We start from the raw sequence: 26,719 nt of genomic DNA, 5'->3' as shown, positions 1-26,719 counted from the left end.
TGCCAAAAAAAAAAAAAAAAAAAAAAAAAAAACAAAAAAAAAAAAAAAACCAACCAACCAACCAACCAAACAAACAAAACAACAACAACAACAAAACCCAATCCCCCCCAAAAGCAAAAAAACCCAACAAAACAAATAAAAACCAAGCTTCTTATGCTTGGTTCTAGACTATCTGAAAGTTTGTATCCCCCTTTAATATCCTCAGGGGAGAGCTTTGTCTCTGTTCTACCACTATCACAGGTACAATTGGTGTAGACATGGGAAAAACACTGTTCCTGCACTCTAGAGCTCCCTCTCACAGGAGGCGACGTTTTCCCACTCTGTGATCTCTTTTCACTGCTAGACAAAGGTCTTTTTATTTAAACAGGCCTTCAGTATTTAACTAGGTGTGGCAGAAGGGTCTTTTAATGGGGCACCTTTATCTTATGTTTTGCATTTATTTTAAACTATTTTTAATATTGTAACACAATTGCTTATTTATTGCTTGTGTTACAATATAAGATTGGGAAATGAGGAGTTGGAAATTGGGAACAGAATTATATAGAATGAATGAATAACTAGATATTTAGCTAGCTGAACACTGTTTGCAATATTTACTTTAAATTTTCCTCCTCTCCCCCCCCCCCCCCAGCTGCCCGTGATTCCTTTTAATGTTAACAACTTGCCATTCACTGAACCGATGCTATCTGTCTGGGCACAGCTAGTGAACATGGCTGGAAGTAAAGTCGAAAAACACAGAATGAAGACTCCTAATCAGGGTGTTTCAGGTTGGGCTTTTTCATTTTCTAAATTTGTTCTCTCTGAAATGTTCCCCTCATAAAGTAGGTAATGATATGTTGATTTGAAAAAGTGTTGCTTCATCAGCATTAAATATTGTATATACTCGACTATAAGTTGACCTCATGTATACATGGAGGCAGGTTTTGGAGCCAGAATTATGGATTTTGATATGACCTGTGGATATTGGGGGTAAAACCTAGGGGCATGTAACAAGGGATCTGAAGGATAAAGGGAAAGAAAACAATCTCAGAGAACTTAGAATATTCCAGCAGACATAATTGAATTCACACTAAAGGCTAGATGGATGAGAAATTGAGAAGGGGGGAACATCAGTGCTTCCAGGAAAGATTATGCTCTTGTCTTTCATCAAGGGATGGTACATTTTTAAATAAGAGTTAAAGTACGGTACTTGCATTGAACTGTGAATAGGTTTACTCAAGTTTTTTTAGGACTAAAATTTCTAGACTTGTGCATGAATATATACAGTAGATGTACATAAGCTTTCTTATAAGCTGTTTGACATTATGTTAAAATGTATTCAGCATTTCTTAACAAGCACATAAGTGCATCTTACTAAATGTGGTAATAAATGCCTTTAATATGTTTTGAACAGGACAAATAGACTTGGACTTGCTGAGATGCCAGCAATTAAAACTATACATACTAAAAGCAGGTCGAGCTCTGCTTTCTCACCAGGATAAATTAAGGCAAATCTTATCTCAACCAGCAGTGCAAGATGCTGGCTCAGTCCCCACAGGTATTAGACTTTTGCTCAATTAGAATCTTCATTCTCTTTTCCTATATGTCTTCCTCTTGGGGTAGGCAAAACAGCAGAGAAAGAGAGTGTGCTTATGTATGACTGTCTATTCCCCTTTTCCTGAATGGCTTTCTTATTTACAAAAAGCACCTTATGGTGAGATACAGATAAACTGTGTGGTTTCCTGCCGGTGGAAAAAGAACCCGCAAAAAGCAGTATTTTTGGGTCTTTTTTCTTTTTTCACAAGTGTGCCACGACGTGCGGATGCTCAGCGTCTGTCGTGTCAAAATGGTGCCTGTGTGTACAGGGCGCCGCCATTTTGATGTACGGAGTACGTACTAGGGTTAGGGAGCGTCTGAATGGTGTGTGCTCCCTAACCCTAGTACCACCGCTGCCACGCCACATTTTGCCCGTCTGTAATGGGCTTATGTCAGAGTATGCTCATTCATATAATGAATGAATGAATGAATGAATGATAAATACATTTTTTGATGGTCTGACCACAGTAGAAAAAATATTTCTTGTCTATATTGAACATGTTATTCCCAGTTATAACTTCATGTATTATGTATGATTCAATAGTTATATTTCAGAATCAACATGCTTAAGGGACATCAAAACAAGACAAGCAAAATAGGCCTCATTTCATTTTCATGCATTGAATAGAACTGGTATGTTCCTTTATTGTCAGGATGGAGTCTCTATTTCAGATGAAAAATGGAAGGAGGGAGGGACAGAAGGAAGGGAAAGATTGATTGATAGGACACAGCCCCTTTGTTCTCTCTAGTAAGGATAGCTGCCCAGATATACAGGTGGTCCCCTGTATCCATAAGGGATATGTTCCCAGATGGTGAAAAATGCAGATAGTAGCAAACCTTATTGAAATGAAGTAATTCTGCCCTAAGCATATCATAGAATCAGGCTAGAGGACTAGAGAGAACACTTCTCTAGGTATTCAAAGGTCCTCCAACATGATTCTGTGGTATGCTTGGGGCAGACGTTGACCATAGAATCATGTTGCAGTACCAGGGGCAGTGCAAGGCACCAAGATTGATCTATAGTTCTTTGCGGGTAAGTGAAATGTGGTGGTAGCTAATCTTGCAGCTAGGGAGAACCACATTTATTTGTTCAAAATGGATGCTTCTGGCTGACAGTGCACCAGTAGATACTATAAGAATTATTTATTACCACAGTATTTATGCCATCCTTTATTTAGAGAGTTCATGATTCAGCACACATAATTCCCTCCCCGCCACTCCTGGTCACACACCAGATAAGGTAGGCCTTTGAGGCAATGACAGGTTCCTCTGCTCCGTGGCTCAAGAGGGAGTGGAAACCTGGAGTTCCCAGTTCTGGTCCAGCCATTACACCAGAATGGTTCTTACCCTTGCTGGTGGTATATTTGATTTTTTCCCCTACGCATAAAAGAAAGCACTTCTTTGCCACAGTTTGTGAACTATATTTGGGAACAGTTCCAAATACAAAACATATTCATGATACATAAATGATTATTACTGTAAACCATTTCAAATATGTTTTTATATTTTAAATTAAAGTATACAGGTGTCTATACTCACTAGTGCTTTTTCGAATCCTTAATTTTTGGCTTTGGTTAGCAATTTCAGCCACTTCAAAATTTACATTGGTGTATTAAAGTTCTTGTATTTCTGTTTCAACATTGCCTACTGGGACATCATAAAGAGAGGCACTGATATCTCTGGGAGCAGGCCTTTTTTAGAAATATGTGTCTATATTTGAAATGAGAGATTATTGGGATCTGCTACTGGAAGAATATTTTAGTTTCTGGCATTTTCCTCTGAGGCTGTCTCCATAACACAAATCCATTTTTGTTGATTTAAGATGATGGTGCAGTGGCATCACCTGATGTCGGAGACATGTCTCCTGAAGGACCCCAGCCTCCTATGATCCTCTTGCAACAGCTGTTGACAGCAGCAACTCAACCATCACCGGTGAAGGCAATATTTGATAAGCAGGAGCTTGAGGTAGATTTTCTTTTAAATGTGCCACAACATTTGTAATTAAGCATTCAACAACCAAACAATGGTTCTGAATGTTTGTCATTTACCTAAAGGTTTGTATATGATTTCTTCCAGGCGGCTGCATTGGCTGTGTGTCAGTATCTAGCTGTAGAGTCTGCACATCCATCAACTCCCATCTTTGAAGATTGTAGTTCGAGTGAGGCCACAACACCCGTTACAGTTCAGCATATCAGACCTGCAAAAGTTAAAAAACGCAAAGTATCTCCTATCCCACCTCTTCCAATTGTAGTGCAGGTTATGGAAATGGGATTCCCTAGGAAGAATATAGAGTTTGCACTGAAGTCACTGTCAGGAACCACTGGAAATGCTTCTGGGTTACCAGGTATCACAACTGATTGCTCTTTGTGCTTGACAGTTATAATTACAATCATGCAGTGGTTAGATTAAAAGCCATGGTTTTGTTAGGACATGTTTTATGGAAGGTGACTTTATGGAGCTCAGGTGTCTTAATGGTGAGTGAATGAGAAAACTTGAGACATTAAGAGTGTATTATGGTGGAATGTTGAAAGAGGATGAGAACAGGTGAACAAATGAGGCTAAGTCTGGGGCCACCAAGAAAATGATCTGGTTAGACAGAAAAAGAAATAAATGAGTTGGCAATTATCCCATTGCTACATGTTTGAGACAGAACTGTCAATTAACCCTAAAGTTTGGGCAGACCTATTCATAGATAGAATGAGGCAACTGCCTTACGAAGTACGTGATGAGGATTTTCTTCTTCAGACTTGGAAGATAAAGCTGTGTACCATACTGTCTAAGGTGCATTGTATGATGCTGTTTACAGGATCACAGGATCATCCTTAGGGTTGGTGTCACTTCATGTGGTAACTCATGGTGTCCCCCCCCCCCCCCGTGTCTCCAGCCTCTATGTCCCCTGGTGCCTAGTGGGGAGGGGCGGCCAAAGGGGCGGGCAAGTGCGGGAAGCTTACTTAAGAGGACGTCTCATGGAGGCAAAGCCAGGTAGACCAGGTTGGCCCCCCCCTCGCCTCCATGCAGCTTCCACATGAAGAGGGAACTGTACTTAGGCAAAACCAAGAAGGCCAGACTCACCCTCCCACCTCTGCACAGCTATCTCCTTATGAGGAAGCCACACAGAAGTGAAGCTAGGAGGATCAGGCTGGCCCCACCTCTTCACAGCTCCCTCCTCATGAGGAAGCCGCACAAAGGCAAAATCAGGAAGGCCAGTCTTGCCTCCCTTGGCCTCTGCGCAGCTTTCTGATAAGAAGGGAGCTGCATGGAGGTGAAGCCAGGAGGACTGGGCTCCCCTACTTTTGCCTCCTTGTGGATTCCTTATGAGGAAGGAGCTGCATGTAGGTAAAGGCAGGAGGGGCACACTCACCCTCTTCTTCCTCTGCTGCCTTGGCTTCCTCCTTAGCAGAGAAGAAGGGGCAGGCCCTGGCAGCAGCACAATGCTGCTTGCAGTGCGAAGAGAGCTGCGAAGAGAGCTGCATTGGGTGTCACCTCTCTACAGGGTGTCACCCAGTGTGGTCTATATACCCCACATACTCCACAGCCCCTAGTGACACTACCGGCTGTTCAATTGCTTATTTATTCACTGTACTTCAGTACATGTAAGCAGAAGGCACTGTCATGTCCTCTATCTTTTCCAGGAACACATCTTGGAACCATTTAGAGATGGGATAAGACAGAATATGTAGAAGTGTGATTTAAAAAGAAGAATAGATTGCTTTGATTTTGAAATCCTGGAGAGTAGTATGGGAGAAATGAGAGTGAATTAAATGGAAAAACACAGAATACAAGAAGTTAATTAAAATTTTCTGTTGATATGAATGATAGCTCTTGACATAAATGCTGTCATATTCTAGGGGTGGAAGCCTTGGTGGGCTGGCTTTTGGATCATCCTGATGTTCAAATTACGGATCTCTCAGATGGCGACACAGTATCTGATGAATATTCAGATGAAGAAATTACAGAGGAGGTTGAGGAAGCAGAAGCTGCATATCCTGTGGTAAGTGCTGTCAATGAAGTCTACTCACTTGCTTGAAATCAACAGGTTAGTTTTTCTGAGGATATTTGTCATAACTTTGGGATGATGAAATTAGTGGTTAGATTTATGGATTATTTTCTTTTGCAGTCCAGCGGTGCTGTTGTAACAGAAAGCCAGACTTACAAGAAACGAGCTGATTTCCTAAGTAATGATGATTATGCTGTCTATGTGCGAGAGAACATTCAGGTATGCTTCAGTGTAAAACCAGCATTTGAATAGTATTGTTCCCTGTTTGGAATAGACAACACTGATATGGTTGAAATACTGACAGTGGATGCGCATGGACAGTCCATAAATACAGAAGAGGCAAATCACTTTGATAACTGCAAAACTTGAATTATATAACATCTCAAGTGTTTCAAAGTGTTCTTCATGGAGAAGATAGATATTTCTTGTGTCATTATAACATCGAAAGGCTGCTTCCTTCTTCCACTGTCTTATTTTCAGAGCAGTAGATCAAGAGTATAGTATATTTTGGAAAAGTTTCAGTTTGTGATATATCCTGATGGCACTGAGAGAGAATCCTGTCAGAAATACTAGAAAGTCACTATCTATTGATATTGATAATACTGAGCTGAATGGACCAATGGTCTCAACCCAATATAACATAAGTTGAGTATGCCTAGACATGTGCAGTAATGTTTTTTTCCCATTGTCTTTGAAGGCTATCAGTATAGGCCAGGGGTCGGCAACCTCCGGCCCACAGGCCGGATGCGGCCCGCGGAGGCCTGCCGACCAGCCCCTGACTGCTGCTGCCACCGCCACCGCAGCGGTCACCCGTCACGGCTTTTTGTTGCTCTGGGTGCCGCCATTTTGGGCGGCAAAATGGTGGCGCCCATAGCGGCCTCTGGGGCTATGGGCGCCGCCATTTTTTCGCCCAAAATGGCGGCGCGCAGAGCGGCGAAAAGCCACGACGGGTGGCCGCGGCGGTGGGCCTCTAGGAGGCCCGCTGCCGTCTCTGGGGCCCTCCAGGAGGGTTCCGAGGGCGGCAGGGGGCCTCTGGGGGGCCTGCTGCCGTCTCTGGGGCCCTCCAGGAGGGCTCCGAGGGCGGCAGGGGGCCTCTGGGGGGGCCCGCTGCCGTCTCTGGGGCCCTCCAGGAGGGCTCCGAGGGTGGCAGGGGGCCTCTGGGGGGGCCCGGTGCCGCCGCTGGGGCCCTCCAGGGGGCCCTCCAGCACTGGCGGCCCCCCCTAGCTTTTTTACCGGTCTCTGACGGGGCCTGGGGCCCTGTCAGGGGCCAGCAAAGATGGGGAGGCCTGGCCCCAGAAGGGTGGAAGCTCCGCCCCCGGCACGCGGCCCCGCCCTGGAGGGTTGAAGCTCCACCCCCGGCTTCGGCCCCCAGTTGCCTGAGGGACAGCAACCTGGCCCCCGGCTCAAAAAGGTTGCCTACCCCTGGTATAGGCTTACTACAGTAATTTATGTTCAAATTTCTTTAGGCGTAAAGCACGCATTGAGGCTCCATTTTTAAAACTGATATCAGTTAACCCTAAAGTCATGTTTGGAGCTCTGCAACAAATGGTGTATTTTATATATTGCTGTCATCTTGCATGTATCAACATACTGCTTCAACTGTGTACAGTATTTATAAGGACATAAGACGACTGTGCTGGATCAGTCCAAAATTCTGTTCACAGTGGTCCATCAGAGGGATATTGTCTCAGGTGCTAGAGGTAACTGTTTATGAAGAGGAGGCCTTCCTGGTACACTTACATTTAACAAGTGGTAGAAATATAGTTAGCATGGAGATTACACAATTCTTTCCCAGTTTGGTGGCCATGACTGCATCTTCTGGTAGCAAATTACCTAGTTTTTATGATGTACTGTGTGAAGAAATATTTTCTTTTTTCTGTCCTACATCTTACTATTTAGCTTCATTGGATGAAGCTGTGTTCTAATACAGACGGCCCTTCTTATTCACAGATTTTTTTATACACGGATTCAAGCATCCATGGTTTGAAAATTTTCCAAAAAAGTATAAATTTCAAATATCAAACCTTGATTTTCCTTTTTTTTATAAGGGACACCATTTTGCTATGTCATTATATTTAATGGGACTTGAGCATACATGGATTTTGTTACACATGGGGAATCTTGGAACCAAACCCCAGCGGATAACAAGGGCCCACTGTATTATGAAACAAGGTGAAAAACTTCTCCTGTTCATGTTCTCCACATTGTAAATAATTGAGCACATCACTGTTAAAGTCTCTTTTTACTCACCTGTTGGCCATACTTGGGTTACTTGTTTCTGCATCTTTTTCAACTCTACAGAATTCCTTTTGTACTTTAGTTTCTTAGTGGATAGTGTAAGAACTAATAAATGGCAGACTGAATAGTTATTACTTGGCCAAAGGCTTTTGAGACCTTGTGCATCCAACCCAGTAAACCCATTTGTGTCTGAAGGTAAATCATAGTTTAGCGCAGTGTGAAAGAACAGGAATAGGTAATGATGAGCCATGTGGGCTTCCTTCCTTTTCATTCCAAGGTTTTGGAAGCTGTTGTTTGTTGTGTCACACAGACTGAGAGCTATGGTCTAACTAGGCTTAGATTAAACAAACCAATGCTAGTAACTGTAGACTTGTTTAAAACTAACCATCATTAAATTTAACCACAGATTGTGAAGAAGCTCAGCTTAAGCAAAAATGAAAATGCAAGTTCCTCTAAACTGGTTTAGTGCGGTGCTGCTCAAAGTAGTGTTTCATGAATGTGTGCTGTTCCCTGACACATTTTATTACAAAAAAGATTTCCTGTCCTCCTCATCAGATATGCAGAACTGTTCTAGTGTAATTTGCAAATAAGCTTTTTGTTTGATTCTCTAAATTGTTTTGGCTCATGCATTCACTTCTGGTAAAACAGTTCCTAGTTTTGCTTGTGGTTTTCTTTAATATAATCAATTTTTGTAACATGCAGTTCACCAATGTCTCAGTTCAGTGTGACATTGTATATTTATGTTGCTTTTATATTTCTTTTTTATATATCTTTTTTCCAATGTACTCAAGGTGATATACAGTGTGCTCTCAACAACCTGGTCAGGTAGGTTAGGCTAAAAGAGAGTGACTACCCCAAGATCATCAGTTAATTTCATAGCTCATTCAAGATTAGAACCTGCATTTCCTAAATCCCAGTCAAACATTGTAACCAATGCACTGTAGTGTGCTTGGTTTATAGTTGTATTACTGGATTTTTATCCTTTTCAAGAATGGATGGCTATGCACATATATACAGATGGGTTTTTGGCAAGTGTGTTGTACAATAATGGCAAGTTCTCCTGATTTCAGGAAAGTATATTAGGTTACAGGTGCATATTACTTTGTTACTGAATAGTTATCTGAGCTTTGGTTAGTGATATTGATCCCTTACTTTGCTCCTAGGTGGGGATGATGGTTCGATGTTGTAGAACATATGAAGAGGTTTGTGAGGGTGATGTGGGAAAAGTTATTAAATTGGACCGGGACGGGCTGCATGATCTCAATGTGCAATGTGATTGGCAACAGAAAGGTGGCACTTACTGGGTCAGATATATCCATGTTGAGCTTATAGGTAAGTTGAATATTTATTTCATTATTTTGACAGTATCTGTGGTACATTCAAATTTCAAGCACACTGATAAAATTGCTCTCAATATTTTCAGGATTTCCACCACAGAGCTCTCCCTCACACATAAAGATTGGCGACAAAGTGCGAGTCAAGACCTCTGTAACCACTCCCAAGTACAAATGGGGATCCGTAACCCATAGAAGTGTGGGTGTTGTAAAAGGTACTGAATATTTTTGAAAAGACAAAGTTGATTGCATGGTTTATGTTCAGTTATGGATTTTGTCACTGTAAAATAAGAGTGTCACCTACAAGATAACATTGAACTGTTTAGGAAGCTTGATCTTTTTTCTTTGTGTTTTTCTTACTAACTAGATATGCATTTATGAGGTGGTGGGGTTATGTGATCCAGTGAGGTAAGAGGCTCTGCTGCTGACAGCACTGGTGCTAGCAGGGTCTCCCAGGTCAGATAGGCTTTTGCTGAGGAGGCAGACTAAATGTGCCAAAAAACTACTAGGCAGCAGCAGTAGTGAGGGCAGGTGTTTGACACTTGTGGTGGATCTGTCAGAGACATTGACAGTGGCACCATAGTTAACATTTATATGTATTTATTTAGAGTATTTCTGTATTGCTGCCAAATCTTCAAGGGCTCATGAGGTGATGAACAAATTAAAACAATGCTGTGATAAAGACATATTTAAAACACATTAAAATACTCCTTTAAAACACTTAAAAACTAATACTGTGCAGAGTGAGGATGGAAAACCTCTTTTTGAGTATCTTTTACCACAACAACCCTGTGACGATACAATCCAAAATGAAACAAGAGATGAGAATCCCAATTTGGAAAGCACTCAACAAGCTACTATGGTAGAGCACTGGACAACTATGATTAGTGCTGTGGCTAATGATGCAACTGGACTCAAGCCGAAAGGATGTTCAACTATTGACGTGCTCAGGACTGAAAGGACAGTCTGAAGCAGCAGAGGCACATATTGTGTGAACCTGGAATATGAGAAGTGTGAATCATAGAAGCTAGACATAACAAAACAAGAAATGGACTGTATAAACATTGCAGTACTTGGAGTGAGTGAGCTAAAGTGGACAGAAATTGGACCTTTTGAGTCAGATAATTACATGGTATTTTACTCAGAAAATGAAAATCTGAGAAGAAATGGTGTGGCTTTAATAGTGGGGAGAGATGTAGCAAAAGCAGTCAAAGAATATACAGTCATCCCGTGCTATCCGTGGGGGGATCCGTTCTACCCCCACCCCCCCACATTTAGGACTTCAGAGACCTGGGTTTGAATTCCTACTTGACCATGGAAACCCACTGGGAAGGCAAAAGCAAAATTCCTCTGAACAAATGTTGCCAAGAAAACCCAGTGATAGGGTCACCTTTAAGTTGGAAACAACTTGAAAGGCCTGAAACAGCAGCAGCATACTGTTTATTCCTAAATTAGATATTCAGTTATAGATTAATGTTCATGCTTAAAATACTTGATGCAGATTAGAGAAAGGAAGACTAAAACATTTGTAGAACAAGCATATTGTTTGTTTTACAAGCAGAAAATTGTTTAAAGCCATGGTGAGCATTATACAGTGCTACCTCGGGTTACGAATTTAATTCGTTCCGCGGCACCGTTCGTAACCCGATACATTTCGCAACCCGAAAAGGCGCTGGAAAGCCGCTGGAAAGCCGCTAGCCGCGCTTCCGATTTGAATTTCGCGCCGAAACGCGCCGAAATTAATTTCGTAACCCGAAAAATCTTTCGTTACCCGGAACAGTTTTTTTAAATCTAACTTTTTCGTACCCCGGAAATTTCGTAACGCGGTCAATTCGTATCCCGGGGTACCACTGTATTAAAATTGCAGAAAAATCAGTGGCAATTTCATAAATACCAAATATCAATAGAAAATATCTCAGGTTACTGATCTCCCTCCCTCCCCCTCCCTCCTCCCTTTCTGTGCATCTGTCCTCTAAGAGGCACCTCTAACTTTCCTGTCTTCTCTTGTTACAGCTTTTAGTGCGAATGGTAAAGATGTCATTGTTGACTTTCCCCAGCAGTCTCACTGGACTGGGCTGTTATCAGAAATGGAACTGGTTCCCAGCATTCATCCAGGGGTTACGTAAGTCCTTTTAAAATCCTTTGATTATTTTTTCTTGTGCCCTTTTGAAATCTGTATCTTTTACTTCTGAAACATGCTCTTTTAGCTGAATTTTCCTATGAAAAGGCAGCAGATGATAAACCTGAGAGTAGAAATTCTGGTATTAAGCTGTGTAGAAAGAGAAACAGTTTGTATTAAAAGTTGCAAACTGAATGATGAGCTAATACAGTTGTTTGGGTTTTGTTACAATCAGATGTGATGGCTGTCAGATGTTTCCCATTAATGGACCTCGGTTTAAATGCAGAAACTGCGATGACTTTGATTTCTGTGAAACCTGTTTTAAAACCAGGAAGCACAATGCACGGCACACTTTTGGCAGAATAAACGAACCAGGTATATTTTCATGATAATTTAATACAGTTTTAACTTTGGGACATTTTGGGGTGTTTCTTTGTTGTAGATTACTGTTACAAACTCTGGTCCAAAAACACTGCAGAAATAATCAAGTTTGAGGCCACTTTAACTGGCTCGAGAATTCTGGGAACTGTAGTTTTGTGAGACCTTTAGCCTTCTTTAATAAATAATAAAATAATAATAACAATAATAAACTTTATATCCTGCCTCTCTGTTCATGACAATCGAGGCGGCTTACAGATTAAAAGATAAATACAACCTCTCATGTCCCAATAGTTCCCACCTTCCCCTAAAACATTAAATTAAATAATCAACTATTAAAACATACATTAAAATTAACAAAAGTGAGTGGATAGGGGCTACAGCATATTCAGAGGGACAATTCATTTGGTTGATTGGTGGTTGGTTTACTGTTCAGGAAAGGCCTGCTGGAAGAGATCCATTTTGACAGCCTCCTTAAAGCTGTCTAAGCTAGTCATATGATGGATCTCCTCCAGCAGGCTGTTCCATGATCTGGGAGTGGTTGAAGAAAAGTTCCTCTGGGTGGTTGCAGCCAGCCTAGTTTTTATAGACTACAGCAAATTCCTCACAGAGGTACTGTGTGCACGGGGTGGATTGTACGGAAGGAGACAGTCCCGAAAATAGGTTGGACTCAAGTGATGTAGGGCTTTAAAGGTCATGACTAATACCTTGTACTGGGCCCGGAAATCAATGGGCAGCCAGTGGAGCGATTTTTAAATAGGTATTACATGATTGCTTCTGGTTTTACCAGTAACCAAACTGGCTGCCATGTTCTGCACTAATTGAAGTTTCTGGACTAAGCAGCAGGGTAGCCCCATGTAGAGCGCATTGCAGAAATTGAGTTATGAAGTTACCAGCACATGTACCACAGTTTCCAGATCCCCCACTTCCAGGAAAAGACGCACCTGGAGTATCAGCCGTAGCTGATAGCAGGCACTCCTGACTGTCACATTTGCATGATTTGTCATCTGGAGCGAGTGGTCTAGTAGCACCCCCAGACTGTGAACACAGTCTTTTGAGGAGAGTGTGATCTCATCTAGGACCGGTAGTTGTATCATACTACCTGGATTAGGGACCCCCTACTGTGAGTACCTCTGTTTTGTTTGGATTCAGATTTAGTCTGTTTTTCCTCATCCATTACCGCTTTAAGATATTCATTGAGAGGAGAGATGCCATTTGTAGTCAAAGCTGTAGACCGACACATGGAGAAATATATCTGGGTGTCATCAGCGTACTGATAACACCCTACCTCATGAGTTCTGGTGCCACAATAAACTACAATTCCCATGATTCCCTAGCACTGAGCCAGGGCATTTAAAGCTGTTTCGAACTAGATTATGATAATTTTTATTGCCCTGTCTATAACAATCTTTCCAGATGTGCCGAATTCTTTTGCCTGGACAGAACTGTAGGATGTGTACAACTCAGAATTTGTAATCCTACAAATTCAGTCTGGTCTAATGCACTGATCTTTAAATATACTAAGTACTGAGTAAAAATATAGTTGTCCTCAGACCTGTAACCCTAACTTCTTACAATAGGTCAGTCTCCAGTATTTTGTGGCCGTTCTGGAAAGCAGTTGAAGAGACGTCACAGTAGTCAGCGAGGAATGTTACTGGATGACTGGTCAAGAATTGTTAAAAATCTGAATGTGTCATCTTCTGTAAATCAGGCTTCACGTTTGATTGATGGAGGTGAACAGTGCTGGCAATCTTCTGGTTCCCAAGGAAAGGCAAGTTTTTTTTAAAGATGACAACATTTCTTCACTTCTGTGTGCAATTCTCATTGTTTATCATTCCTGCTCGTTTAAAGTATAAATGTTATTGTAGATTTTTTAAAAAGTTGTATAATTTTTTAAATTACCTTTAATTATGTGTAGTTCTAGAATTCAAGAAATATCATGATTGCATATAATTGGGATACTAGTATGTCAAAGTTTCTAGGTAACTGAATGCAATCAATATTTTCTAGCATTGGATACGTTTGGAGATTTTCCCTGATGTCCTAGTACACAGACTGAAAATGATTGTGGATCCAGCAGACAGCAGCTACATGCCCTCCTTAGTTGTGGTTTCAGGTATGAGATTAACAGTGTTGGGTTCAGGAAGAACCAGGTCCATTATTGACCAAATACTTGTTTTGTGTGCTTACATAATGCAATAATACTGAAAAACTTCTCCCATATAAATTTGGATATAATTTTTTTTAACAGGTGGAAGTTCTTTAAACAATCTCATAGAACTGAAGACAATCAATATTAATCCTACAGACACTACAGTTCCTCTTCTTGGTGACTGCACAGAAGTAGGTACCTGCTGCTTCTAAAGAAGGCTTTTGAAACAAGTATTGTACTGGTGGAAAAATTATTAAGTAGATATTTTCAAGATGAGTCGCTTTTGAAAACAAAAAAAATATGCCATTTTGAGTACCTGTTACTGTAGTGTGTCTAGATACAGGAGAATGGCTGGACACTTGTTTGCTATGGCTCCTCCCTGTTCTTCACTGACCAGGGAATGGCCAAGTTCATGGGGGCTGCCATTGAGAAAAGGTGGGTCTGGTGATGGGGTTGGATGGAAGACTATCATAGCTATGTCTCCCACTCTAGATCACATCCTTGCTTTCTTTATGTTAGCAAAAGAACTGTGCCTTAGCAATTTAACAAAATAGTCAGATCCTTGACTCTTTGCTTGTTCCTTTTATTGTTGGGGTTGAATGCATTAAGGACCAGTCCATAGAATAGTATTTTTTTTTTTTTTTAGTATCACAGGTATATTGAGGTTGCCATAAAGCAATGCAGGAGTTCTGGCATAGATTGCAAAATACATGGTCTCAGCATATTGGGGCGCATCCGGGCAGAGGATGAAGACTTAGCTGCAGTCCCTTTTCTTGCTTCTGATAATGAAGAAGATGATGATGATAAAGTTAGCACTGGGAGGTATGGATATATTAAAATAAGAAACACTTTAAAAATATTGTCTGTGTCAGTAATTGTACCATGCTGTTGTGTATTATAAAAATCCAATTCTGTTGAACTGTGAATTCAAAATTGAACATGTTTCATATCAAGCAAAGGTTGAGTACATTTTGAAAAAAAAGTTATAGTCTAATTTCAGTAGGCTCTGCAGCTTGCTGAAGCAGTGAAGTTAAAAGTGAAAGGTAAATATGTGGGTAAAAAGTATGGGCTGGAAGATATGCATCAAGGATGCTTGGAATGTTGAAGAAAGGCTTTCCGGCCACAGGTTGATTCTCCCTTATCTGAAATGCTTGGGACCAGAGGATTTTTCTTGCATTTTTGAATACAGTGGGTTATTATTATCCATTGGGGTTTGGTTTCAAGACCCTCCATGGATGATAATGATGATGGTAGGATTTATTTATATGCTGCCCAATCACTGGGAATCCGGGTGGGGGGAGGGGATCAGGTCCAGCAGTTCTTCTCTCACTCTGAGGCCTGGACCAAGGCAGATAGACTTGAGGGAGGGCTCTTCTTCATACCAATATCCATGGATGTTCAAATCCCATTAGTTACAATGGATAGTAAAATGGTGTCCCTTATATAAAATGGCAAAGTCAAGGTTTGCATTTTAGAATTTGTATCTTTTTTGAATATTTTCAGGCCAGGGATTCTTGAATCTGTGAATAAAGAATCTGTGTATATGGAGGGCTGACTGTACCTTTATTTGCATAGACACATTTGTTTCCTATATATATTGTACACATAGTCTGAAGATAATTTTATACAGTATTTTGTAATAGTTTTGTGCATGACCCAAAATTTGTGCTCATTGAACCATCAGAAAGCATGGTTTTTGAAATATTTCAGATTTTGGAATTCCAAATAGGGGAGACTCAACCTGTAACATGTTTTAAGCACTATTCCAAAAGCATGAGGCCTAAATGTCTTTCCTTAAAAAAACAACAGATGTTTAAGGTGGCAAATCAGTGTCAGGAATGAGATCTTGCTTTTTAGAATGAGCACATCTATTGTAAAGTCGAAGGCTTTCATGGCTGGCATCCATAGTTTTTTGTGGGGTTTTGGGGCTATGTGGCCCTGTTCCAGCAGAGTTTCTTTCTGACGTTTCGCCAGCATCTGTGGCTGGCATCTTCAGAGAATGAAGATGCCAGCCACAGATGCTGGTGAAACGTCAGAAACTCTGTTAGAACATGGCCACATAGCCCGAAAAACCCACAAAAAGCACATCTATTACATGTAGCCTTGCGTTTTCTACATATTTTGTCTATTGCCTTCTATGGTTTATATGAAACAAAAGAACAACTAGACTGTCTGAATGCTTATCAATTAGGCAGTCCTCTTGATGATCTTTCGGACTCTCAACTGAAGGTTGTATTATGGTGAATTAAATTTTTTGCCTTCATACTGTTAATTTGGTTCCAGCATGCCTATTATTTGCAGAAGGAAAAGATGAGGTAGGTATATTGAAAACATGACTCAGTATAAAGATTTGCAAGCTAACATACACCTTTTCCTAATTAGTCTTGTTAGAAAGAAGACGTCAGGCCTGGAATCAGTGGCTACAATAAGGACCAAAGTTTTTGTTTGGGGCCTGAACGATAAAGACCAGCTGGGAGGATTAAAAGGTTCAAAGGTATTGGACTTTTTAATGTATAAAATTAATTTGAATGGTGTGCTCCTTGTCTTCATTGTACTAAGCAGAGAATAGAGATGTAGGATTGGTTGTGCAAATGCAAAGATAGTGAACACAGCAGTAGATCTTTCTTGTTCTTGTGGATCTGAACATCTGGTCTGAGCCTCTAGGCTGCAGAAACATTTGCATTTCAGCAGGGAAGATGCCATCCACATTTGACAACCTGGTTCTCTGCAGGGTTGAGGACCAAGCAAGAGGAAATTCTAAAAGCAACATGAAATACTAGAACACAAATGGATGTGTGCTTATGGGCTTCTGTCATTTATAGTTTGCAAGAATGTAACATACAGTAAAACATTGTTTTATTGACATCTTATTTGTGCAGTGCTTTAGGCTGTGGCGGCCCTAAAATGGTGACTTCTTTCTAGTCAGAACAACTTTCTGAATGATTTACATTGCCTGAACTAAAATAGTAAAAAAAAAGCGAGAGAGGATGTATCACCTTTCCTAGCAACTAGCTACAGTATATCCCCAAATCTTGCCTCATAGTAAGGAAATAAACTTCTTGGTGGTCTCTGTGCCTCACACATTATTAGGATTTTGTGCCTCTGCAGAGCCTCCATTCAGGAAAGTTCTAGAACGCAGTAGCTAGGCAAAAAGCAACCCCCCCCCCTTCATCCACTGCGCATGCCCAAGCCCATCAAGCTACCTTCCCCTCAGTTTTATTTCATCTGCCATTAGGGCAACTCTGCTTTGATTGTTCTCTGCTGAGTAGTGTCCATTTTCTTTCTTCAATTCTTTGGGTATTTTCCTGTATTTCTTGTCTTTCTGCCCTCTCGATTTGTTAAGAAGAACAAAAAAAGTTGGTTTACTTTGTGTGGCCATGCTTCTCCCCACCCTTTTCCCAGTGTCTCCTGTTGTCTTTCTGACATCTATGGCCTCTACTTCTCTTTTCAAACTTTACTGTACCTGTAGTAGTCACTGCAACCGTCTCCAAACATCCACCGGTGACTTAGGACATGCTGCTCCTCTTTGACGACTGTTTCCATAGCTGTCACTGCACCAATCCTGAGAGTCCTACCTCATCATCTGAACCTTTTCAGTCGTACTCAGTATTGATTTTGGTTCCATCCTCTACTGCTCCCATGACTGCAACTTTATTTGACGAAGAAGGGAGATGGCTAGACATCTTTGGATGTAGATTCTATTTCTTGTCCTCATTTGCAGTGAAGGTAGGGAGCGTACAGTCATGCATGTAGCCTATCAAAAATTCCTGTGGGACAAGATTAATTCCAAGCCTTCTGGATGACTAAAAGACTGCAGCTCTGGCATTTTACTAGGAGACCAAATCATTTGCCATGCAATAAGTCTACTTGGCCAGACACACATTAGACTACGCTTCTAAAGTGATGCCCGGAGCACTGGCTTTGCGACTATATGCATGGCTCCACTGTACTGACTTGTCTGAAGATACGCACTGTAGAGTGGAAGATATTCTGTTGAAGGTGACAGCGTCTTCAGTTCAAAGACTGACAAATCACTGGGCCACCTATGTAAAACATGGTTGACTGAAAAGAAAATAGGCATTTCTGGCCAGAAGCAGTCACAATGCCCATTTAGACCTTGGCGCTGTCAACCTTCCTCATCCTCATTCTCTAGATATAAGTCACCGTCCTCTACACCGTGACCCTCTTGCAGCACTCTAGTTCCTGTTCTGAGTGTCCCTTCAAACAACGGTACCAGCAATCTTCTTCAAAAAAGTCCTCTTCCTCTTCTAGGTCTTGTTTTTGACTGCTCATTTTGGATGACACTGAAGCTGATCTTCCCATTTCACACCTCTTGCCAATCACCATCCCAGACCTCAAGATTATTCCACAAATATGGCACCTGGTGGAGTATAACCACAGATTCCTGGGTCCTCCTCTTTGTGTGTATTGACCACACTATAGAGTTTTCAAGTACTTCACCCATTGATGTATTCTGTCACACCTCTCCTTCACAGACCTTGAAAGAGAAAATTGTATCACTACTTCAGACAGATGCCATTGAAAGGATTCAGAGTTGGTGAGCACAAGATTGTTATTTCTCTGGGTACTTCTTGGTTTCAAAATGGGACAGTGGTTTGCACCCTATTTTAGATCTGAGAAGGGCCAGTAGTTGCATCATGCCCTGCAAATTCAAGATGGTAACCCTCCAATCAGTGCTACCATTTCTACATCAAGGGGATTGGTTTACCTCAATAGACCTGGAGGATGCATATTTCTACACTGGAATACACTCTCAACATCACATGTTCTTCAGATAAATGCATGGCTGTGGTGCTTTTCTACCTATGGACCGGAGGAATACAGATCTATCCTTACCTGGACAATTGTCTTCTGGTATCGCCCTTCCACATGCTACTCTTCAAAGATATTCTCCTCACTTTATGCATTTTTGCTGAGCTTGGCCTCAGCATGAACACTACCAAGTCCATCTTGGGAACCAGCCAGACTACTGGACTATATCTGGGCAATACTGGACTTGAGTATGGGCTGCACTTTTGTACCATTGGGATGAGCCCACTCCTTTTGGTTGCAGATAGACAAGCTCCTTGGGCATTCCCATTCTCCCCCATGCCATTCAAAGGCTGTTGGGAATTATGGCTGCGATCATGATCATCACTTACTTAGCACAGCTAAACTTCTGGATCTTATAGAACTGGCTCATCACAGGTTGACACACTCCGTGACAGCCGCTCAAGTGATGCTTTCACTACCTGTTTGGCTATCCCTCTCAATGACCCGATAAGACATCGGGCTGTCCCAATACAGTTAATATATCTGGATGGGGAGGAGAAACCCAAGGGGTAGAATCAGAAAGGGGAGAAGAGAATATATGGACTCAAGAACTAGAGAAAGATCAGAAGGAGGGAAAGGAGGACCCAGGAGCAACCTATCTACAGGAGATGGGCCACGAGGAGGAGAACTTAAGAGAGAGAGTGAGGTGGTTGGAAGAGAGTGGATTGGAAAAAAGGAGCCCAGTAAGATGGCTGCGAATGGGGAAAGGAAGGAGGAACCATGCTCTTGGAAAGAGGGCTGGCCAGCATCTCTACAGCAGGGAAGGGGAAGACCTCGAAGGGGAAGTTTGGGTCCAGAACAACAGTGGGATCCCTGTTTGAGGGATCCCTGGGCAAGTTACTAAGGCTAACTAGTGACTCCTTGCAAGAATGAATTCCTCCTCGGAGTCAGAGAGAGAGGGTGACAGAGAGTGTCTGGTGGGACGTCTGGGGATGTTGCTAGGGTCCAGGAGGACAAGAGCGTGAGAAAAAGCTGATTGGGAAACGTCAGAGAAAACCTTGTGGGCATCTCTAGGGACATCCTTAAACACCAGAGCTGAGTTATTGGTGGAACTGGAGGATTAGACACTAGGATGAAGAAAGAGGGAAAAGTTTGAGTTCCCACAAAGGGAAAGAAGTTTGCATTGGTGGAGGACACTGGTTCGATTTAATAAAGCTATTGTTTAGTTTGAAGCAGCAAACAGTGTCTCAGCAGTTTCTTTGACTGGACATGTGGAGGCCAGGAGGAAAGGTATGCCCCAAACTTGGGGCGGGGGCATGGGCCCTGCTGCACCCTCCTTTGGTGGAAGAGGTCTCTCAACCTTCTGTCACAAATGCCATTCAGAACCCCAGACCTGTCTTGCATAGTAATGACAGATACCTCCTTGAAGGGCTGGGGAGCTGATTGCAATGGCATGATGACCCAGGGTTTCTGGTTGACTCAAGAAGCACCTATCCATACAAATGCACTGGAGTTACTTGCTGTCATCAAGGTGTTCTGAGCTGTCAAACACAGGTTGTACCATACAGTTGTTCAATTCACCACAGCGGTTTGTTACATCGACATGCGAGGGAGTACTTACTCATTGAGATTCCTTGAACTGTTTCTGACTCTCTGGAGGTGGTGTGTAAGGAGGAGGATTCACCCAATAGCTGTTCATCTGGCTAGAACGGCCAACGTGCTGACAAATTCCTTGAGCCAGGAATGGATTCTTCAACACGAATGGATGCTTTTGCAAGATACCACCTCTCTGATAACATATGCCTGGAGGATCCCTCACATAGATGTGTCACTGCCTGATTTGTGCAAAGCTGTTACTTGGTCTTAACCTTCGACCTTCATCCATCATTACAGACTAGATAGCAGATCAAGGGCAGATGTGAGTTTTGGCCAAGCAGTTTTGTTATGTATTCATCAGTGAGTTGTCTCAGCATTCAGAGGTAAGCTGCTTAGTCACCCTAATGTGTGAAGCACATACACTACAAAGGAGAACAGGTTGCATACCTGTAACTGTGGTTCTTCGAGTGGTCATCTGTGCCCTCACATATACCTGCTCTACTTCCTCTCTTTCAGATCCCTCTTCTATTACAGAGGACTTATAAACCTGAGGGGAAGGTTGTTTGGCAGGCTCAGGCATGGGTGGTGGGTGGGAAGGGGTGGGGTGCTTCCTGCCAAGCTACTCAGCTCTAGAACTTTCTGTATGGAGGCTCTGCACAGGTGCAAATCCCTAATGTATGAGATGACCACTGGAAAAACCACAGATACAGGTTGGCAAATTGCCCTTTCTTTTACTTGGAGATGAATATGAATGGAGGTGCTAGTGAGACACTCAGTTTATATTTTTAAATAAGAATATTCAGGCAAGCAGCCACATGATAATCAGAAGAAAATGTCTAAAAACAGAAGAAGTACTTTGAAGTACTTTAGGTATAGTAAAGGTATTGGGCATATCTGGTGGGATCCTTGGACTTAAATCTGATTCCTCGTCTCAACTCAGTGGGATTTATGTAAGTGTTGACTTGCTATGTCTTGCTTTTTTCATTGGAAGAGCTCTGGATAGGACTAGCAATTGGATTTAGGCCTTTACATTTTTCATCTAACAGCACATTGTTGTGTCATATGATTGAGTGGTTTTGAAATCTTATTAAGTTTCAAAATCAGTTTGCTCCATGCCCTTGGGGGTTGTTGAAAGAGAAGTATGAACCCTGTGTCCTGCTGGACATGCTGCCCCATTTGATCTATGGCACCACATGGATGCTTAACCCCTGACCAATATAGTGAACTATGGATTTTATCAGAAAACCAGATGGTGAGTTTGTGATTGGGGGGTTAGTTACTCTCTTTTGAGGCTATATTCATCATATTCTTTTTATCATTTTCATTTCTCAGCTGATAAATGATTTTTTTAAAAAGTACCATAATTTCAGTAAATATATCAGATGTATGAAAGAGGGCAATAAATCACACAGATGAAATTACTAAATGAATTCTTAGTTTTTGACTGAGAGTGGCATGTTTGCTGACACAAACCAAAGTATAGAAGTTTGTTGAGATTCTTTTAAAAGTCTGAAGTTTTTTAGTCAAAATATCTACTTCTCAAGAAAGACAGTAACCAAAAAGCTTAGAGCACATTTATTCTCAGCCAGTGGAGAAGGAGCAACCCAGTAATGTGTTAATTCTATTCACCACCTAGGTGAGGCGAGGGATCATGTGTAATTTTAGAAAAATATTTACTATTGGATTCCTAGCCCCTCCTCCGTTTTTTCTCCTTGCCACATCCAGGAAAGGTCATATATCTTTCTCTTGGCTATATTTCCCTGCTGTCCTCTTTGCCTCAAAAACAAAAACAAAAACAAAAAGTCCCATTATTTCTGCGTTTGTCCTTCACCCTCATTTCATCTTTCCTTCTTTTTGCGTCACTGTTTTTTTATGTGGAGATGGGAAATGGGTAAAGCGGAAAGACAAACACCAAGGGCACTTAGGTAACTAAGAGTCCTTCTTTAAAACATGTTAGGCTTGCCCAGGACATGCAGCTGCTCTTAACCAACTCCCATGGGAGCTGTAAAGATGTGCACTTGCTTACAACCCCTGCTGCAGTGACTGTCTTCTCTGGAGCTGCTACTACAATTTGGGAGGATGAATTAGCAGGAAACTATAAATCTTTTGGAAGCTGAAATCAGCTCTTCCTCCAACCTGTGGCTGCTGATGTTGCTTCAATGCCCCAATTTGTAGACCTTGATTACATTGCTACTGCTACTTGCATACTTGAGCAGCCAGAAGGGGCCACGAAAATAAAGAAGGGTGCCTTAATTTCTCTAGCCCCTTTAAACTACAGGAAAAGAGATTCCATCTAAAGTTTAAGAAGAACTTCCTGACAATAGAAGCTGTTCAGTGGAGGAACATGCTGCCTTAGAGTGTGGTGAAGTTCCCTTCTTCTTTAGGTTTTTAAAGGCTGGATGACCATCTATTGGTTGCATGTTCCTGCTTGGCAAGGGATTGAACTGGATGGCCCTTGTGGTTCCTTCCAACTCTTATGATTCTATTATTATCCTCAATAGGCTGAGCTTACTTCTTTTCCTGAAGGAATATTGCCCCAGGGGAGTGGAAAACGTAAGCATGCAGCCCAATTGGGTGCAAAACCTAAACAGCCACTTCAGACATCACACCCATGTCCTCACACACAATGCAGTGGCCATTTTCAATCCTGAGCAGTAGCCAGCTATTTTGAGCAAACAAGTCAAATATTTCCAATGTCTTTTTATGGTATGGGATTGGGTTGCAGGAGGAATCCAGGGATTCTTCCTCCTCTCAATTCCCAAAGCAGGAGATTGGTGTATCAGTGGGAGTCAGCAGCTTTTAGCTCCCAAAGCAGGAAGCAGAATTGACACAATAGCCTTCTGCTTTGGGAGTTAGGAGGAGGAAGAATCGCTGGATTTCTCCTGAACCTCACTCTTGAAGCTGGAGGCTGTTTCCCATTTTAACAACAGCCTTCTGCTTTGGGAGTTAAGAGGATGAAGAATCCCTAGATTGCTCCTGCACCTGGGTCCCGAAGCTGAAGGTTCTTGTGTCAATGGCAGACAGCAGCCTTCCTCACACTCACTTGCTACCTGCTTCTCTTGCCGGCTTCTCCCTCTCTCACGGATGGGGCCAGGCAATACCAGGAGGACAAAGGATCCCAAAAAGTCCTGCCCAGTCTCCTCCTCTTCTCCCAGAGGGTGTTTGAACCTCAGTGGGCAGAGGAAGGAGAAACCTTGTTTGCCCCAGTATCTGGCCACACCTTTTCTTCTGCTGAGCTCCTAATGTCTTACAAGATACATTAATGCTACAGCCTGTTCCTTCCAAAAGGCAGACATTTAGAGAGCAACAGTGGTATTGCTAGTGTGGTTGTGTTATCACCTAGTGCAGCTGCACTCCTCATACCACCTAGTGATGCCACTGCCACAAGGGTGGCACAGGCAAGAGGCTTCTCAGCCACTGCTCAGCCAGCTATTTGGTTGCTGCTCCCAGGATGACTTGGCAGTGACCAACATTGGTTGTTTTCAATGTCCAGTAGAATCGTAGACCTAATATCAAGATATACATGCTGGGGGGGTGGGGGTGCTAGGGTTGTCACTCAAGAGGAAAGAGGGCAGTAGGCCAAAAAAATTTGGGGGCCACTGGTCTAGGAGAAAATTGATCTCTCCTCACACAGCAGGTGTGAAGGAAGTCATAGACCCAAAACCTTATGACCTCAAAACTACAGTCAGCACACACTATCGGGTCAGTGGCCACTTTGGCTGCCTTCTCAAGTAATACTCCTCTGCAGGAAATTTGCAGAGCTGCAACTTGAATTACCACTTCCACTTTTACAAAACATTATAAGCTGGCCAAATTTGCCCCTGGTAGAGCATCTTTTGGTAGATGGGTACTCCAGCAAGTCGTAATTCCTATTACTTGATGGCTCCTTCCACGCTGGCTGAAAACTGGCACATTGGACAACTTACCATGAAGGTCCATTTTAGCCAAGGAGATGGAGCCATCCAGCCCCACCCTATGGTGGCATGACCATTTTCCCATCATTTTTCCATTATGGAGATCTTTTCTTTTCTCTCTTTCCATTTTTTTCTTGGCTTGGGAATGAACTGAGGAGGAGCTAGGGGTCCAATAGGAAATACCTTTCTAAAATAACACGCAACCCTTGCCTCACCTGGGTGGCAACTGGAGTCAACCTGTTAACTTGATGGCTCTTTCTCCTTGTCTAGAACAGACCTTCATGGTAAATTCCCCATTTTGTTTTATGTTATAATATACATCTGTACTATCAATTAAAGTAACGGCTTTCTGCAAACTATACTTTTTGATCTCAAAACTGTTTCTTACGTTGTTTACAATTTACAGATAAAAGTCCCTTCATTTTCTGAGACCCTGTCTGCCTTAAATGTAGTGCAGGTAGCTGGTGGGTCTAAAAGTCTTTTTGCAGGTAAGGAAACTCTTCATTGTGCAATGAAGTTTTATATTTGCAATGTGTAAAACCCTGTATATATTTTAAAAAGCAAAGTTTCTTTTGCTTTTTATTTCTCAGAAATTGAACCTTACATATCTTCTGTCTTTTAGTGACTGTAGAAGGTAAAGTCTATGCCTGTGGAGAGGCCACTAATGGAAGACTGGGATTAGGTTTATCAAGTGGAACTGTGCCTATTCCACGGCAGATTACGGCTCTCAGTAATTATGTAGTCAAGAAAGTTGCTGTTCATTCAGGTATTACTTCTGTTCTTGTCTCTCTTTGGAGTAAATAAGCATAACATATCAATAGACTATTTTTGTATGATTTCCTCATTTGTAATCCACTGTACATTAAGCTTTTTAACATCTAAGTCAGTTTTATGTGTGTGTCTGTTTTAGGTTTGTCATTTTCTTTCCTGCACAGAAAAATGTGCATGTGAAGGTGGAATGCCACATCTGTTCTGGAACAGAATAGCTTAGTGTTAAACATAGTTTTAATTTGGTTATTGACTTCTATGCTGATAGAGTGTCATACAAAATGAAAATAAGATGTTCTGGTGTGGTGAGACTGTACCATTTTTTCTAACATACATATAATTTTGCTGTTTTGGATTGGGTTCAACTGAATTTGAAACAGGTGGCGAGATTCTGTTCTCAGCTGAAGAAAAGTAAAGGTGCAGTGTGTTTTTCAATCAGGTTCAAGTTGACTTACAGCTAGTAATGCAGCTATTTGTTGAAGTTTCTTACTATTGTTCAGTATTGTTCTTTCCCTCTTTGTTTATTTTTATTTATTTTATTTTTTATCCCACCTTTCTTCCAAAGTGGGACCCAAGGCAGCTAACATATATAAAACACAACAATTAAAATTTTACAATTAAAATGATAAAAATATAAAAATTACAAATATAAAATTTAAAACATACAAAGTTAAATTTAATAATCCAAGACCAACCCTCTCACCCTCCAATAAAACCAAGCCTGCCAGATCTCAAAAGGCCTGTCTAAACAAAATTGCCTTTGGTGTTAACTTGCCTTCTTCCTCATTTTCTTATTTGTTCCAGGTGGCCGTCATGCTATGGCTTTAACTGTTGATGGGAAGGTATTCTCTTGGGGTGAAGGAGATGATGGAAAACTTGGACATTTCAGTAGAATGTAAGGATTTTATTTTTATTGCTTTGCTGGACTTGTTGAATCCCTCCCCTCCCCCATATATATATATATACTATCTAGTTAGCTAGCTATATTTATTGGGTGAAGGGATTGTCACATCAGAAAGCAAGAAGTAGACAGTTGAACCTAAATACTTGGCTTGATAGAGAATTAATAGTGGCTATCACTATTTATTTTGGGTACTTTAGAGACAGTTTTTTTATTGTAATGCATTGTAAATCTAGCTTCTGTTTTTTTTCCCTTTCAGGCATTTCACAACTTCTAAAACCATCCTCTGATTAAAAGAAAGCAAAATCTGTACAATTGATAGCTTACAAAATTCTTAATGTAAAGTACCTTACAATAAAGTGAGTAAACAGAAATACTTCATAAATGTTTTCTGTTGTGTTCTTTTTACAGGAACTGTGATAAACCAAGGCTGATAGAAGCACTGAAAACAAAACGTATCCGTGACATTGCCTGTGGTAGTTCTCACAGTGCTGCCATCACATCTAGTGGTGAATTATATACATGGGGACTTGGCGAATATGGTCGACTCGGGCATGGAGACAATACTACACAACTTAAACCAAAGATGGTATGATGTTTTCCTAGTGGAAGTCATATTAGGTTACGCACATGCTGAAATATGACAAAACAGCTGAAGTGCTTTCATTCAGTATATAGTGGGGTGTGTCTGTCTGTCTTTGTCTCTGTGTGTGACATCATCATTTCTTTCTCTCTCTTTTTACTTGATGTAGGAAAAACACTATACTGTAAAATTCAGTTTCTGGCCAAAACTGGTCAAGGATTAAGTGTGTCTCTAAAATGGGCAATTTATATATGATTTCAAATGGATGCACTTCAGGCAATTTGCATTCTGTGTTGTAGGTTAAGGTGCTTCTTGGGCATAGAGTGATTCAGGTTGCCTGTGGAAGTAGAGATGCTCAGACGTTGGCACTGACAGATGAAGGTAAAAAAAA

General features: G+C 41.5%; 1 protein-coding gene across 3 annotated transcripts in view; it reads left to right on the top strand.

Annotated features, from left to right (window-relative positions):
- LOC149319338 (E3 ubiquitin-protein ligase HERC2) overlaps positions 1 to 26,719 on the top strand; it is a 130,982-nt gene that overhangs the window by 63,380 nt on the left and 40,883 nt on the right. For all 3 annotated transcript variants that reach the window (XM_089511505.1, XM_089511504.1, XM_089511503.1), the window contains exons 43-62: positions 632 to 767; positions 1,394 to 1,537; positions 3,398 to 3,540; positions 3,652 to 3,919; positions 5,424 to 5,566; positions 5,693 to 5,791; positions 8,974 to 9,142; positions 9,234 to 9,359; positions 11,158 to 11,266; positions 11,499 to 11,638; positions 13,222 to 13,412; positions 13,652 to 13,757; positions 13,893 to 13,984; positions 14,440 to 14,615; positions 16,176 to 16,287; positions 24,483 to 24,564; positions 24,699 to 24,842; positions 25,649 to 25,739; positions 26,157 to 26,334; positions 26,628 to 26,709. In XM_089511505.1, the coding sequence (XP_089367631.1) occupies positions 632 to 767; positions 1,394 to 1,537; positions 3,398 to 3,540; positions 3,652 to 3,919; positions 5,424 to 5,566; positions 5,693 to 5,791; positions 8,974 to 9,142; positions 9,234 to 9,359; positions 11,158 to 11,266; positions 11,499 to 11,638; positions 13,222 to 13,412; positions 13,652 to 13,757; positions 13,893 to 13,984; positions 14,440 to 14,615; positions 16,176 to 16,287; positions 24,483 to 24,564; positions 24,699 to 24,842; positions 25,649 to 25,739; positions 26,157 to 26,334; positions 26,628 to 26,709 (2,731 nt within the window). The remainder of the gene's footprint in view (positions 1 to 631; positions 768 to 1,393; positions 1,538 to 3,397; positions 3,541 to 3,651; positions 3,920 to 5,423; positions 5,567 to 5,692; positions 5,792 to 8,973; positions 9,143 to 9,233; positions 9,360 to 11,157; positions 11,267 to 11,498; positions 11,639 to 13,221; positions 13,413 to 13,651; positions 13,758 to 13,892; positions 13,985 to 14,439; positions 14,616 to 16,175; positions 16,288 to 24,482; positions 24,565 to 24,698; positions 24,843 to 25,648; positions 25,740 to 26,156; positions 26,335 to 26,627; positions 26,710 to 26,719) is intronic.

Source organism: Sceloporus occidentalis, unplaced genomic scaffold, assembly GCF_023333645.1.
Source record: "Sceloporus occidentalis isolate IW3139 unplaced genomic scaffold, rSceOcc1.0.p SCAF_2, whole genome shotgun sequence".
Lineage (NCBI taxonomy): Eukaryota > Metazoa > Chordata > Lepidosauria > Squamata > Phrynosomatidae > Sceloporus > Sceloporus occidentalis.
This window is presented reverse-complemented; position numbering and strand designations above follow the sequence as displayed.